The sequence below is a fragment of the Xenopus laevis genome, chromosome 7S (genome assembly GCF_017654675.1).
Source record: "Xenopus laevis strain J_2021 chromosome 7S, Xenopus_laevis_v10.1, whole genome shotgun sequence".
NCBI classification, from domain to species: Eukaryota; Metazoa; Chordata; class Amphibia; order Anura; family Pipidae; genus Xenopus; species Xenopus laevis.
In genome coordinates, this window is record NC_054384.1 from 26975832 (window position 1) to 26992455 (window position 16624).

Here is a 16624-nt window from a genome sequence, read left to right on the forward strand (position 1 = left end):
AGTGTAACACTAACACACACAAAAACACACCAACACACATGTAGTACAGTAATAAACACTTACATTCACACTTACATACACTCACACATACATTTTTGTTGATCGGGGGGGGTCACACACTCATAGCACTCACACACATTTGCACACGCACATAACATGCAATTTACCAATTGTACACACGCATACACATACATGGTTTTGTGGCTTTTTCTTATTTCTTATCACGCCTTTTTTTGGCTGAAATTTTTTTTATTGCTATTATAGTGTATTTCACTAACTGTACTGTGCAATACCTTTTGTATGTTATTCCAGTGATTATATTGCATTTTTAGCTGTTTTATAGAATTTTTAGCCATTTTATTGCATTTTCACTTTGGTTACCCACTTTGGACCACATAGTTACCCACTTTACAGCAGAATGTGTATTTTTCAAAAAGTTTTCTGGAGTAAACCTACTATTTTAGGATTTTTTGGCCTTGGAATCTAAAGTATGGCGTTTTCTGCCTTAGTGCTTTCAAAAATCGGTAATATACTGCCACAGAAGTCCGAAATCTCCCTATACATAACTGGTATTGGCACGTTTGAGAGACATGAGGTTTTCCAAATCCGTTGGATTTTCATGTGTAAAATTAAATATTTTGCTGGTATAAATTCATATATTATGAAAAATAGGAAATGTTTTTTTTTTTTTTTGATATTTAGCTTTATAAATCTTTTTGCAGAGGTGGAAATACAGGAAAACTCAGGCAGATTTAGAAAGCTCAGGTTCTCCTGAAAAAAAAAAACCAATGTATAGTTTTCCTAGGTAAACGAAAGGTTTCCAATAAGAAAATGCCCCTAAAATGAGAGCACAAAATGTTTCAAAAATGTCTGGCATTTCGTGCAACTGAAATGTGAAATTCTGCTGGCATTTAAAGGGTTAAGGCAGGAATGTTAGCATGATATTGTAGATAGGAATAAATGTGTATGCTGTGGAAATCTCCAGCAGAGCTGACTGGTACATATTTATTGTTTCTAGTAATATGCTTTTTGTCTGTTTGGAACTGATGGAAGAGTTCTAGAACAGCTTGTGGCTGCAGATCTTTCCTGAATGTAGTTGCAACTGTAATAGTTTAGGCATAAGGCTATAATTAGAAGAAATGTGAAGAGGTAACTGATAAAAGTGTGTGTGACTGGATTGTCTGATGTTCCCACAATAGTACTGTACTTGTCACTCATTGCTTTGCCTTTCAACATTTTTCTTTCAGTTCAGTTGGTTTCAGATAGTTCACCAGAAGTAAAGATTTTTTCCTATTCCTCACAATTTTCTATTTGTGACCGTTTTTTTTTTTTTTTTAATATTAATGTATAAAATGTTGTTGTATGTCTTTCTAAAGCCCCTCAGGTAAGGGGGGTCACTGACTGTAAGGGGGTTATTTATCAAAGTCCAAATTTATCTCAATATTTTCTGAAAAAACTCAGACCAAATCCGCACAGGTTTTTTATTAATACATTTTCCCAAAAAATTGTGAAAAATCGGATTTTTCATGTTTTTTTCAGATTTTTCATCCGATTTTCACGATTGTTTCTAAACTTTCACCCGAAAACTCGAGGTATTGCCAAAAACCGAGGACATCAAAAAATCATTGGGACTTCTCCCATTGACTTATATGCATCCTCGACAGGTCTGAGATGCCGGATTTTCAGATTCTGAATTTTCGTCCTCTGGGTTTAATAAATTACGAAAAATTGGTGTTTTTTTTTTAAAAGTCTGGTTTTGTTTTTTCGTGATTTTTGCATTCAGAGTTTAGTAAATAACCCCCTAACTGTTCTAACTTTGTATATTTAGTAAGTTAGATACATTTCTTATAGGGATGCACCGAATCCACTGTTTTGGATTCGGCCGAACCCCCGAATCCTTCACAAAAGATTCGGCCGAATACCGAACCGAATCCGAACCATAATTTGCATATGCAAATTAGGGTGGGAAGGGGAAAATATTTTTACTTCCTTGTTTTCTGACAAAAAGTCACGCAATTTCCCTCTCCACCCCTAATTTGCATATGCAGATTATTATTCGGTTCGGCTGGGGAGAAAGATTCGTCCGAATCCGAATCCTGCTGAAAAAGGCCAAATCCCGAACCGAATCCTGGATTTGGTGCATCCCTAATTTCTTATCTTTGTCCCTGCTGAGCAGTCCTTAAATTCCATTAAAGGCAGCTGATAGAATTGATACAATAGTTGCTAATAATCTATACTGCTGAGAAATGTATCAACTATTGGAGCAAATTGTAACAGTTCAGAATCTGCACCTGAATTACTGAGCTGCCAGAGACAGGAACATTCAACTTAAATTTTTAAATTAAACGGTAAAAAGTAAAAGATCTGAAGCAATTGTCTTTATTACTGGTGAACAATTGGGAAAACAACTAAACTGAAAAAAGGGTTTGGAAGGTGAGCAAGCCCTGTGTAATAGTGTTGCATTTATGGTGATGTGCCCATTTACTAACAATCAAATTGAGTTTTTTTCCTGTGAATTTCAAAAAATGTATGGTTTGCTATTTCTAAAAAGCTCTAAAAATTGGAAATGTATTAAGTGTAAAAACCTCAAACTTCTCCAAGTAGTGGTTGTCGAAGTGCTATAGAAGTGAATGGGAGCTTTGCTGATCTTATTGGACCACTGTTAATCATTTTGGACTTTGAGGTTTGTCAAAAAAACGTGAATTTTTAAAGATTTTCAAGGTATTTAATTTTTTTAGCGCATAGTTCTGCATTATATTTTCTTGTTTGTACTTTTTCTATTTGGATTTTTTAATATATTCAATGACAATCGTCGTTTTAGAGTTTGTGAGTTTAGGCTTGGTTTCAAAAACCACTAAAACCACTAATATCTAATCTTTAATAAATAATCCTCCACGGGTGATGGCCGATTGGGAGACTTTTCACCCCTGATAAAACTTCATGGCTGTGTTCAACAAACCTCCCAAAAATGCGTCTCCATTGGCAATAACTGAAATTGGCAGTAGTAAAACCTACACGTTGCAAAATCTCCTGAAGTTTTCTCCAGCGGCAATTTTCGAAACGAAGAGATTCGCTGGTTTTACCACCGCTAGTGATGTGCGAATTTGTCCCATTTCGCGGTAAAAAACACAAATTTCCAGAGAAATTCGTGAGACAGAGAAAAATTTGCGAAATTTGATGCCCGCGTCAATTCTAATGCCGGCGTTAAAGTCAATGGGCTCCCGAATGATGCTGACACGCGACAGTTTTGACGCAATTAGCGTTTCCGTTGCGTGTCAACATCTTTTGACGTCGCAGAATTTTCGCGCCAGTTTCACAAATTTATTTGCCATCAGAGAAACGCAGAAATTTGCTGCAAATTCGAACCTGCCGCACCAGTTATTCCTGGTGGAGGGGCATTTTCAGAAGATTTGTCGCTATCAATTGTGCATTTTTATTGAGGGCGACAAATCTCCAATTCAGCCATGGCCCTAAAGTTGGTTAAAGACTTACTAATAAATGCAGCTAACTGAGTCCTTCTGGATATTGCTCAGCTCAAGGTTTTGAAAGATTTGCTGGTTTGGTAGGCAAATAGGTAAAAAATCTGCCAAGAGCTGCTCTTAAAGGCGTAACTACAGGGGGAGCAGGGGGTGCGATTGGGCCAGGGCCCGCACCCCTCGGGGCCCCCCCCGGCAGCTGACACACAACGATTTCTGGGCGTACGGAGGTGGCGGGGGCACGGCTGCGCGTCCTGCACCAGGGCCCGCCCCCCTCTAGTTACTGTTTAGTATAAAAATAAAAACTGGGTAAATAGATACAATGTTTCAAATATAGTTAGTTAGCTGTCTTGGTTTACACTGACTGGTTACCAGGCAGTAAGCAATCAGTGACTTGAGGGGGGGCACATGGGTCATAACTGTTGCTTTTGAATCTGAGCTGAATGTTTAGGATCAATTGCAAACTCACTGAACAGTTGTGTTCCATGTGGCCCCCCTTCAAGTCGCTGACTAACTCAGAGTTAGAGAGCTGAAAAGCAGGAAGTTGGATTCTGTTCTGATGTTAGACATCTATTCACTCCAGCCTTTATACATTACACTTTTGGCTAACTAACTATATTAGAAAATCATTTATTCTGCACAGCAGGGGAGGCTGCATCCGAAAAGAACACGTCAGGGTGGCAACATGCCCGGGGCAGCAAGTTCAAAGCTGGAGAACTGCTAAACCAAAAGCTCAATCATTCAAACGCTGCAAAAATACAGAAATGAATCGCAGTGTTGATATACTTAATTGAAAGTGAACTACTCCTTTAAGTTTACACCAAGTGCAGTATATATAAATTATTGTAAGATAACATCCACTAATCGAGCTAATGAAATTTCTTGTGCAGAAAGTCTGCATTTTGTTTGGTTCTGCTAGATTTGATGTCACAGAACTGAGAAATAACACTATTTACTTTGAGTTTCTGGAACGTAACTGCTAATAAAATTAACTTGTCTTTTTTTCGAAACGGTAATGCTCCCTTTTATTTGTATAATCATTCATTTGTTTCAATAAAGTGAACAAAAGACAATATAAAAGCAAAGACACACTATCCCGACTTCATTAGCATACCATGGCCATAGAGTGTGTCTTCTCTATTCTATTCTCTATTCTAAATTGAGAAACTGCTCACAAAAGCCCCTTTTCAGATACCACAGCGCTGAATATATTAATTAAAATCATAAGTAAATAGAATTTAATTTTGCAATAAGATGCTTGGATTTAAAAGCAGCAGCTGCATATCGAGGCTAAAGTACGATTATCATTTTTTTTTCTGGCTCAGAGAAAGGAAGACAAATCTGTTGCAGACTTGTAAATATGGTTCTGCGTTCCTTGTCCCTGAAATGTTACCAGGTTTTTTTCCTAAACTTCCCAGCTGCACAGATGCTCCTATGATCAGTACAACAAACATTCATTTCTTCCATCACTCAGTAACATATGATTAAAGGGAAAGTGAAAGACAATCAAAATAGAACTTTAATAATCATGCCAACGTGCATTATGAGCAGCTTTAGAGAAAAAGTTCCTATATGCCATCCCAGCAGAAAGGTGTCCCTATAAATTATTTCCAGATGTTTTAACAAAGCAACTGCTTTTCCAAAACTGCCATGGTAGGATTTTAATTTCATGAATTGCAGGAGGAACATGCATAGCAAATGAGACTTGATGGAAGCTTTTGCAGAGAATAAATCATAATGCAGTATAAGTATGGGACCCGTTATCCAGAATGCTCGGGACCTGGGGTTTTCTGGATAATGAATCTTTCCATAATTTAGATCTTCATACCTTAAGTCTACTAGAAAATCATGTCAACATTAAATAAACCCAATGGGCTGATTTTGCTTTCAATAAGGATTAATTACTGTATATCTTAGTTTTGATCAAGTTCAAGCCACTGTTTTATTATTACAGAGAAACATGGAAATCATTTTTAAAAACTTGGATTATTTGTCTAAAATGGGGGTAAATTTACTAAGCAGCGCAAATTCGCCAGCGACCACTTCACAGCCACCGCAACACTTTGACAGGCGAAAATTCGCTCGGACAACACTAATTTACTAAAATGCTAAGTTACGTCCAGGGCGCCGAATGCTGGTGAATTTTCGCTAGCATTACTTCGCAATGCGAGCAAATCAAAGCGAAGATGCGCTAGCGTTCAATTCTGCCCAGCGCAACTTCGTTAGAGATCTTTGCTCAGGCTAATTTCCATACAGCGGGAAATTTAAGGTTGAATGGACGTATATATTGCAGCAAGTACATTACACTACACAAGTCCAGGGAACCATAATAAAGAAAATAGAGTTGTTATAAAGCCCTACACATGAGCCCACTGTATAATTTATGTTACATATGATCGAAATAGCGATGGGTGAATTTATCAGGTGCGAATTGGCGGTGAATTTGCGTGTGTTGCCGCCGGCAAATAAATTTGCAAATTTGCCGAAAAAATTCACCCTGGACGCAACTTCGCATTTCAGTAAATTAGCATTGTCTGAGCTAATTTTTTCCTGGGGAAGTGCTGCGTTGGCTGCAGTGGTCGCTGGTGTATTTTCACTGCTTAGTAAATTTACGCCAATAGACTCCATTTTATCCAAATAATCCAAGTTTTTAAAAATGATTTCCTTTTTCTCTGTAATAATAAAACAGTAGCGTGTACTTGATCCAACTAAGATATAATTAATAAATAAAATAGAGTTGTTCTAAAGCCCTACACATGAGCCCACTGTATAGTTTATGTTCCATATGATAGATATAGTGATGGGTGAATTTATTCGCAGGCGCGAATTTATTCGCAAGCGCGAATTGGTGGTGAATTTGCATGTTTCGCCACCGGCAAATACATTTGCGAATTTGCCAAAAATGAAAAAGTCCCTTGGGGTGCTAAATAAGGGCTGTGATTGGCTATTTGGTAGCCCCTATGTGGATTGGCAGCCTACAAGTGGCTCTACTTGGCATTATACTTAGTTTCTATGCAATTAAAACTTGCTTCCAAGCCTGGAATTCAAAAATAAGCACCTGCTTTGAAGACACAGAGAGCAACATCCAAGGGGTTGGAGAGCAACATGTTGCTCACAAGCTACTGGTTGGGGATCACTGCTATAAGGGATATAACTAGATCATACAGGGGGAACATCAATGCATTAGCAAAGTCTACACCTACCAATGGCCAAATGACCTCACAAATGTTTTGCGGAGACATATTGTAAAGTTACCTTTCCAGCAACTGAAGTCACAATAGCTATAACTTTAGGCTTTATAATAGGAAAAAGATCAAATCCCCGCTGGCGCATCCCCAGGCCACTGATCTCCCTCCTCCAATGCGCTGAAGGTAGACTTCATTTACGCATGGGGAGTGGGTGGCGACAGCCCCTGTAGGGGAGTGTGGGGGCGCAGCGTTGGTCCATTGGGGGGCGTGCAGGAGCCACTCGAGAAGCAGCCCTGGTGGGCCCTGCACCCACCAGTCTGACCCTGGACCAATAATATTAATAGTACTAATTGTAATACTGTGTTATGTATTTTACTGGGCTGTTTTTCGTCTGTTTTTAATGTATAAGAATTGTCACAATGGGAAAAGCGTCAAAACTAAATGCATTTCGCTGTATTCTAGGTTATGACTTTATCAATGAGTAATTTTTAAATCCGTCCCAAAACCTTTAGTTCTAATGTACTGCTGATAACTGCTTGTAAATCTTGAATCAAAATCAAGGACAATTTAGAAATCATTTGAGAACATAATTTTTTTTTTTGCGTGTTTATGACCAGGTACAAAATACATTTATTATTGGTTTTATATTTTTTTAAGCAACTTGATTTTAATTGTCTTTTTCTTCCTTAGCTACAATGGACCAAACCTAGTGCTGAAATATATCAAGGAGAAAGGTCACCTAGTCAATATAGCGGTGGATGAACGAAGCTCTCCATATTATGCTTTAAGAGATCGCCAAGGCAATGCCATCGGGGTCGCTGCCTGTGATATTGATGGAGATGGAAGGGAAGAAATCTATTTTCTAAACACAAACAATGCCTTTTCAGGTAATCCTACTTTACCTACAGCTTATCTCATGGGAACACATTAAGATTCCAGACATACCTACTTGCTCATATGAAGGTAGTATTTGTTTATACAGTGTACTTTTTAGGGGGCTCTAATAATAATAAAATAAAATAATTTATATTCATTTATATTCATTATATATCTTTCTATATAAGGAAAATGTATATGACTACTTAATTGAATGTCTGTTTATCCAAAATATAGGGGGCAGATTTATCAAGGGTCGAATTTCGAAGTGCAAAAAACTTCGAAATTCGACCATCGAATAGGCTAGTTCGACATTCAAAGTCGAATTTGTAGGATTTTTAAGATCGTACGATCGTACTACAATCGTACTTCGAATCGAACGATTCTAACGATTTAATCATTTGAACGTACGATTTCGCTTCAACTTCTAAAAACTTAGCCAAATGTTGGCTATATGTTCTATGATGTCCCCATAGGCTAACATAGCAATTCGGCAGGTTTAAGGTAGTGAAGAGTTGAAAGTCTAAGTTTTTTAAAGAGACAGTACTTAGATTATCGAATGGTCAAATAGTCGAAGCATTTTCACTTCGAATCAAAGTCAAATTTGGCCTATTTGATGGTTGAAGTACCCAAAAATTACTTTGAAATTCGAAGTTTTTCAATTCGAATATTCACTTAGAATTCACTTTGACCCTTAGTAAATGTGCCACTAGATGTTATAAAAAAAAAACAAGGTGCACTCCGTTTAGTTGTCACATGAATGGATGTCGGTGGGTTGTGACTTTTCTCAAGGATAAACAAACCAGTTTGTTACATATTGAGGTTCACAGTATGAGACTGAAACTTTGGAGCGAATAGTAAACTATTTTTTTTTTTAAATAAAAGTAAAGCATTTAGTAAAGTTAAGGTTCATGTAGCAGCAAGGAGCTAATCGCTGGTGATGAATTTCATGGTGGCACGCATGGGCAACACACAGGTATTATTATGTGCTATTGATGTTATGGATTTCTTAAACTGGTTCTGCTTGCAAATGGACAACTCTTCTATTTGTGCTTAAGACAAGGGAATTTAGATTTATTCTCTGTATCTCTTTGTATATCTTTTATCTCGCGGGCTATGAGAAAACCTAAGGACATCTACATCGTACTTTCAGGGGTATTATTAATGGCTCTGTTCAATGCCAGTACCCTAATGAATAGCATTCCATAACCATGTAAAGCAAGGCCCTGCTTTCTGTGACTTTTTGTAAAGGGATTATAACATAATAGGAGGTCTATGAGATGTAAAGCTAAAACTCGGTAAAGCTAAAACTAAGCTAGTACCAACTACATTTGAGTAAGTTGTTTTTAGTATATGAAGTCTACATATTTTATTTTTGGTTATGCTGGTTGCCGGTTGTGACACAGACAGGAGCTCCCCTAGTTTGTTTTCTCATCTGTAAGGGGTCTAATATAAATTAGAAAGTAACCAGGTTTTATCATATAGTCTGAGGACTGAATGGTAATATCACCTGTCAAAACAGATGACAGATTTGGGAATTATCCAGCAGGTTTAAGGTTTTCCGACATAGGCTCCTAATTTAGCTACTGAATTAGAATATTGTTAAGTAGTGTTTGGGTCAAGGTCTATTCCAATATAAAATGGGCCTGGTAAAAAAATCCAGTCGGCTGAGGTCTATGTTTAACAGACAACTATTTTGCTTATATGTATCATACATCTCCAGGTTTTCTCTTCCTGTACCAGCTGCACATTTAGAAATGGAATAAAGATCTGTTAAAAGTAGGATTTTTTTAAGTATGACTTACATTAAAATAGGAGAGCCTTGCTTGTTAAAAATAATTGTTGATTAGTATCTCCTGTCATTTTTAGTTTTTACTGGAGAAGCTGTTCAAGGCAAGTACAGGTATGGGATCCATTATCCAGAAACCTGTTATCCAGAAAGGTCCAAACTATGGAAAGACCATTTCCCCGTGTACTCCATTTTAGCAAAATAATCCAAGTTTTTTAAACATTACCCATTTCTCTGTAATAATAAAACAGTAACTTGTACTTGATCCAAACTAAGATATAGTTAATCTTAAACCCAGCCTGTTGGGTTTATTTAATGTTTACGCGATTGTCCAGTAGACCTCAGGTATGAAGATCCAAATCTGGAAAACCCCAGTTTCAGAGAATTTTGGAAAACAGGTCCCATTCCTGTAATATAACAACCTGTGCCCATACAGAAATGTGAATTTGGTCATCTAAGCTTCTACTTTTAGGAAAGTGTCCTGTCTCATTTAAAATGGCTCTTAGAACATTTAAAGGAGAACTAAATCCTTAAAACGATTAAGGCTAAAAATGCCATATTATACTGTATAAACTGAACTTATTGCACCAGCCTAAAGTTTCAGCTTTTCAATAGCAGCAATGATCCTGGACTTCAAACTTATCACAGGGGGTCACCATCTTGGAAAGTGTCTGTGACACTCACATGCTCAGTGGGCTCTGAGCAGCTGTTGAGAAGCTAAGCTTAGGGGTCGTCACAAATTATCAAGCAGAAAATGAGGTTGGTCTGTAATATAAACTGATGCTACAGGGCTAATTATTAAATGTAGATTCTAATTGCACTGGTTTCTGTGCTGCCATGTAGTAATTATCTGTATTAATTATTAATCAGCCTTATAGTGTGACATTTCTATTCTATTCTATGTGTACTGTATATTCTGAATGGGTCCCTATGCTCAGTAAGTGACAGCAGCACAGAGCATGTGCAGTGAATCAGCAGAAAAGAAGATGGGGAGCTACTGGGGCATCTTTGGAGACACAGATCTTTACTGCTAAAGGGATGTGGTTGCCTTGGGCTGGCACAGAAGGACAAAACATAATGTACAACATTTCTAGCTACTTCTTTAGTTAAGCTTTAGTTCTTTTTTAAAGAAGAATGTTACTACGTATCCATGCTAACTTCTCAGATACATAAATGATGCCCAGAATTGATGTCACTTATGGTACATTATTCTCATTATTTTGCGGAAAGAACTGAGACATTTATGTCTAATAGCTCTAGCAAGGGTCAGATTAGCAAGATAATCACACTGCACTCTGAACCTGACATATTGTTGCCTGCATTCAGCCCATCCCTCACATAGCAGAGGTAGCTGGGTTCCTACAAACGATCTCTGCCTTTGTCTAGCCTTTAATTTACTTGCCAATAATAGTCTCAAAAGCAACCTTATGATTATTGCCCTGACATTTTTATTTGACTTGACAGTCTTATAACACCAAGTGCTCTGCTTTTCTATCGACAAGTCACCATTAAGCCGTTTATCTGTTTGTCCTAATACTGTATATAATCCATTTTCTATTTACAGTACAGTTGCAAGAACATGTTATAGGTTTTTCAATTGGCTATGCAAAATCAAGAGGCCATTGTCATTTTGATTAATGTCAATGGAACTGCTTACCTTCTTGTAGTTATAGAATAAGCCAGTTTTCCTAAAATATTCTTAGCAAAGTTTGTGAGAGTGAATACAGAACCAGATGCGGGTTATTATTTTTGCTTGAAAGTTCCAAGGACTTGGGGGTTTACTAGCAGGGCTTAACATAAGGTATCTATTACGAATACAGGTCAAATGCATTTAATTTGGTAACTGGGGAATCTTGGCAGGAGGTGATTTATAAAGGTCCGCATAAATGATTTAATGGGCATTCTTGGAGGCTTTGAGTTATTGTACATTCCTGGTATTTATAGATTTAGGTGTAAAGGACTTAATTTTGATGGATTCTTGAACATAGTTGACGAATGCATCTCATGATATACATTTAGGTGACTAGTTTATCAGTGCAAAAGTATAACAGATGCTTTTCTTTTAAACATTTAGGGGCAAATTTACCTAGGGTCGAACATCGAGTGTTAATTAAACCTCGATATTCGACTGCTGAATTGAAATCCTTCGACTTCAAATATCGAAGTCGAAGGATTTAGCGTTATTCCTACGATCTAACGATTCGAAGGATTTTAATCCATCGATCGAAGGATTATCCTTCGATCAGAAAATTGTTAGGAAGCCTATGGGGACCTTCCCCATAGGCTAACATTGGTTTTGGTAGGTTTTAGGTGGCGAACTAGGGGGTCGAAGTATTTTTTAAAGAGACAGTACTTCGACTATTGAATGGTCGAATAGTCGAAAGATGGTTTAGTTCGAATCGAAGGTCGAACTAGCCAAAAAAAAACATTTGAAATTTGAAGTTTTTTTCCCCTATTCCTTTACTCGAGCTAAGTAAATGGGCCCCCTAGCTTTGCATGGACTCCTTTAGAAAGTACTTATATCCAGAATATAGAAGATTTAAAATAATCCTTTCTCTAACCCAGAATGCAAACACAGCCATATGTAAAAATGTGAAAATGGCATAGGTTGTTTGGAAGAAAGGGAATGGGATGCTATCTGGGACAGTACCAAAAGGTTACTTGCATTAGACAAAGGATGACATTTCTAAAATCCATATAGATGTAAATCCTTATATCCCCCATTAAGCTCCATGCACGGTTTCCCGAAATATCCTAGAACTGTTGGAGAGAATGCAGAGCACCTGGGGACCTAGCTCACCTCTTCTGGTTTCGTCCCCATATATAACCATTTTGGTAAGAGATTGTAACTTTTTTTAAAAGATATCTTGTCAGGATCTTGATAAAGATATCCTTATCCTAGTTTTGGGAAGCCCTTTCAAACAAACACAGAAATTGGCAACTATGTGCTGGTGGCATTTACAGTTTCCATTGCTACCAAAGGGGAAAAAAACAATTCCCTCTATGTGGAATTAGGAGTGAAAAGCTATATGATATTTGCATATGTTCTGGCCTACATAAAGAATAAAGTCCCACCATTCTATGAAATATGGTCCCCCTGGGAATTCTTGACTAATCAGAACTAGCTACTGACCCCTCTGTATCATCATAATGCAGTCATATTACCTTCCCCTTTTCTCATCTTTTTCCCTTTTCTCTCTCTCTTTTCTTTTTTGTGAATTGTACTACTCAAAATGTCACTCGACATGCTGAACTTGATCTTTAACCTTTTGCATTATTGAATATAGTAACCGAAACAAACAGCTGATTTCTATCTCTCTCAGTTCACTCAATATCAAGACGTTTGATACTTAGGGGCAAATTCATCAAGGGTCGAATATCGAGGGTTAATTAACCCTCAATATCAAGACATGCACATTATATGGATGCATTCATTGGGGCAAATTTATAAAAGGGCTAAGTGGCCGTTGCTACTGAAAATACACCAGAGAGACAATCCACAAGGACGTCGCCAATTTACTAACAGGCACAGAGGACAATTCGCTAGAGAAAGATATCATGTGATGTATTTTATTTTACGCCATGCACAGCCAGATTTGCCGCTGTTATTTTACATCGCTTCAGACTTTTAAGTAAGTTGTTGCTGAAAAAACACATAAAAAAATTTCAGACCCCACGGCCCCTTCCCTTTTTCCTCGTGCCCCCAGCTTAACCAAATAGAAACTAGCCAATTGTTAGAGACCATCTGACTCATTGATACAATTGATTAAGAGCATAATACATTTCGAAAAATTTGAGGGGTTTTTTTTCTATAAAATTTCTCATATTTTACCCTTTAAAATTTGACCAGAAAAATTTGAGGCCCTTAGGGGCAAATTCACTAACCTCTGAAAATTCACCAGCGACGGCCTCGCTCAAAGCGCAACACTTCAGATGTAGATTTGCCAGGACAACACTAATTCACTAAAATCCGAAGTTGCGTCCGAACGATGGCGAAGTTACGCTAGCGTTACTGCGCGAAGCGAAGTTGTGCTAGTGTTGCCTAATTTGCATACTGCGGGAAGTTAAAGTTTAATTGACATATATGTTGCAGAAAATTTATTACACTACACAAGCCCAGGAAACCTTAATAAAATAAAATAAAGTTGTTATATTGCCCTACACATGAGCCCAGTGTATAGTCTATATGCCATATGTAAGGAAATGTAGGGGGGAAGCCAGTTACCCCCAAAAAAATGTATGCTCTTTTGCAGCCTATCACCTTGAAAAAAAAGAAAAGACGCTAGCTTAGAAAAATGTTCAACTATTTTTTAGGAAGTCATATCTACTCTATTGCACTTCACCTGGTCTGAGGTGGCGAAGGCAAGTCTGGCGCAAGAGGTAACTTCGAGTAAAATCCGCATGTTAGTGAATTTGCGTAGTTACGACCATTCGGCAGGCGTTAGGGAGCGAAGTACCACTAGAGTCTATCTCCTCCTCTAGCAAAGTTACGCCAGCGAAATGACGTCACGCTGGCGAATTTTAGCCAGTGTTAATCAATTTGCCGTTTAGTAAATTTGCCCCTTAGTGTTTTTTATTCCAGTGTTGGACTTGGACTCGTAGGACCCACTTGAGAACCTTCAAGGCTCACTTTACATCAGTTAGATGTAGATAGTGCTAAATATAATATATATTACATAGGCTAGTGGTAGGAATAAAAAAGGGCTGATGGGAATTGCACTTGGCTAGGGCCATCTGGATTTAAACCAACTGGCACAGTGTACTTTTCTCTAGCAAGCCAAGGCAACCTCCCACGTTTACAATGACAGAGTAGTATTAGTGGTCCTAGCCGATATAACCACTATAACTGAACATTTATATATGGGTGTTTGTAGCAAGAAGCACTGAAGCACTAGGGGCTCACCTGCTGCAGTACAAGGTATTTCCAGAGAGCTGTCAAGAAGGATCCATGTACTCTAGTACCAGGTTCAGTGCCTCCATATAGGACTTTAATAGAGAGAGATGTCAGGCAGGTGCCACGTAGCTCTTTGTGACCTTCTCTCTTTGAAGGATCCCTTAAGTCTTGAGCTAATTTTTCACTTGAGTGGTTCAATTGATTCATTGACAGTCTGATGCAGTAGTGAATGTGAATCACATCTGCCTTGTCAGCAATTTCCCCTGCTTCTATGCATACAGCTCAGGTACACAGTTATTTTCCCTTGCAGATGCCTAGACAGGCTTATAAACCAACACTGGTTTACCATGCATTTTCTGTATTTTATGCACACAGGCAGATTCGGGGAGATTAGTCGCCCGGCTACAAATCTCCTCTTCTTCGGGGCGACTAATCTCCATGAACTGCCTCCCTGCCGGCTAAAATTTAAATCGCCGGCGGTATGGAACACGGAGCAATTCGTTTTCGGAAGTCACTCGAAGTTTCCTCGTGAGGCAACTTCGGAAAACAAATCGCTTTGAGTGCCATCCTGCCGGGAATTTACATTTTAGCCAGCGGGAAAACAAGGGAGGCAGTTTGGGGAAATTAGTTGCCCCGAAGAAGAGGAGATTTGTCGTTGATCGTTTAATCTCCCCGAATCTGCCTGTGTGCCCTGACCCTTAATGATTTTGTGTTTGGGGAACCTCAGCCATTTTTAAACTTCAGATCGCATCATCCTCACACAACTTCAATGTTTGAGTCTAACAAGAGCTGGATAGGCATGTTCTGAACATCCAGGGCCAGAACTAGGGGTAGGCAGAAGAGGCACATGCCTAAAGTGTAATGCTGGGGGGGCACTAGGTACGTACCTGTGGCCTGCATACCCCTAGTCCTGGCCCTCGAGTCCCCTGGTCCTGCCAGCTCTCCTCTGCTCCCTGATCACTCTACCCCTGCCACCATAATATGTCTGCGCATGCTCTGGGCTAGCACAGGGGGGGGGGGTGGAGCAATGTTGTCTATGGGCAAAAAGCGGCCTCTTGTAACTTTAAAAGCTGATTTTTAGATTTTTAACCCATAAATTTGGCTCCGCTAGTGCAGAGCGATTTTGCGCTCAATGCACTAGCGATGCTGCCCCCCTTTGACCCGCACCCATGCTGATTTTTAAAGGGATCCTGTCATCGGAAAACATGTTTTTTTCAAAACGCATCAGTTAATGCTACTCCAGCAGAATTCTGCACTGAAATCCATTTCTCAAAAGAGCAGACAGATTTTTTATATTCAATTTTGAAATCTGACATGTGGCTAGACATTTTGTCAATTTCCCAGCTGCCCCTGGTCATGTGATTTGTGCCTGCACTTTAGGAGAGAAATGCTTTCTGGCAGGCTGCTGTTTTTCCTTCTCAATGTAACTGAATGTGTCTTAGTGGGACATGGGTTTTTACTATTGAGTGTTGTTTTTAGATCTACCAGGCAGCTGTTATCTTGTGTTAGGGAGCTGTTATCTGGTTTCCTTCCCATTGTTCTTTTGTTTGGCTGCTGGGGGCTAAAGGGAGGTGGTGATATCACTCCAACTTGCAGTACAGCAGTAAAGAGTGATTGAAGTTTATCAGAGCACAAGTCACATCACTTGGGGCAGCTGGGAAATTGACAATATGTCTAGTCAGATTTCAAAATTGAATATAAAAAAATCTGTTTGCTCTTTTGAGAAATGGATTTCAGTGCAGATTCATTTTGAAAAAAATGTTTTTTCCCATGAAAGTATCCATTTAAGCACAGAGCGGGAGGGGGGGCAGCATTTCGGTAGCCCCAAAATCGCCCCTGCATAAAATAACATATTTTTATCCAGTCACTTGGTTGTTTATAGGCCACCCCTACAAATAGAACTAAAATTCCAAGTTTGTTGATAGTTTTATGTGACAAAGCAGGAGAGGCCGGTATTCTAGAGCAGGGCTATGTGAGGGAATTGGAACGAAGTACAGTATCACGTACACAGAGACAGGAAACCTTTAAAAAGGCAATTTTCTTTCTCTTACGTGTTGCAGAGACTACACAGTGGGTAAATATAAAAGGGTGAAAATGCAGCAATTCTTGAATAAGTGTATAAACCTCATTAGCTTTTGTTCAGCACAGCAGTGGCTGCTTTGTCTACCTTCCTCGTGAATGCTTCAAAGCTGCTTAGTTTGCGGTCTTTCTGGCTTTTTTTTTTCTCCCTGTTTATCTGACTAACCCTCTCTTGCTTTCCAGCTTTCTTAGTCCTGTATACCCTCTCCTTATTCGTGTCTCTCTGTCTGATATATCAGCGCTTTGCAGCACGGGGTGGCTTTGGACAGTGTACACTTATAATTACAACCATAAAGGTTTGTATAGCAGAAGGCAGTGAATA

At 38.7% G+C, this 16624-nt stretch overlaps 1 protein-coding gene across 4 annotated transcripts in view; it reads left to right on the top strand.

The window, feature by feature from the left end:
- The window catches only part of LOC108697469 (cartilage acidic protein 1), a 307659-nt gene that overhangs the window by 96610 nt on the left and 194425 nt on the right, over nt 1–16624 (top strand). For all 4 annotated transcript variants that reach the window (XM_041571030.1, XM_041571029.1, XM_018227528.2 and 1 more), the window contains exon 3: nt 7355–7551. In XM_041571030.1, the coding sequence (XP_041426964.1) occupies nt 7355–7551 (197 nt within the window). The remainder of the gene's footprint in view (nt 1–7354; nt 7552–16624) is intronic.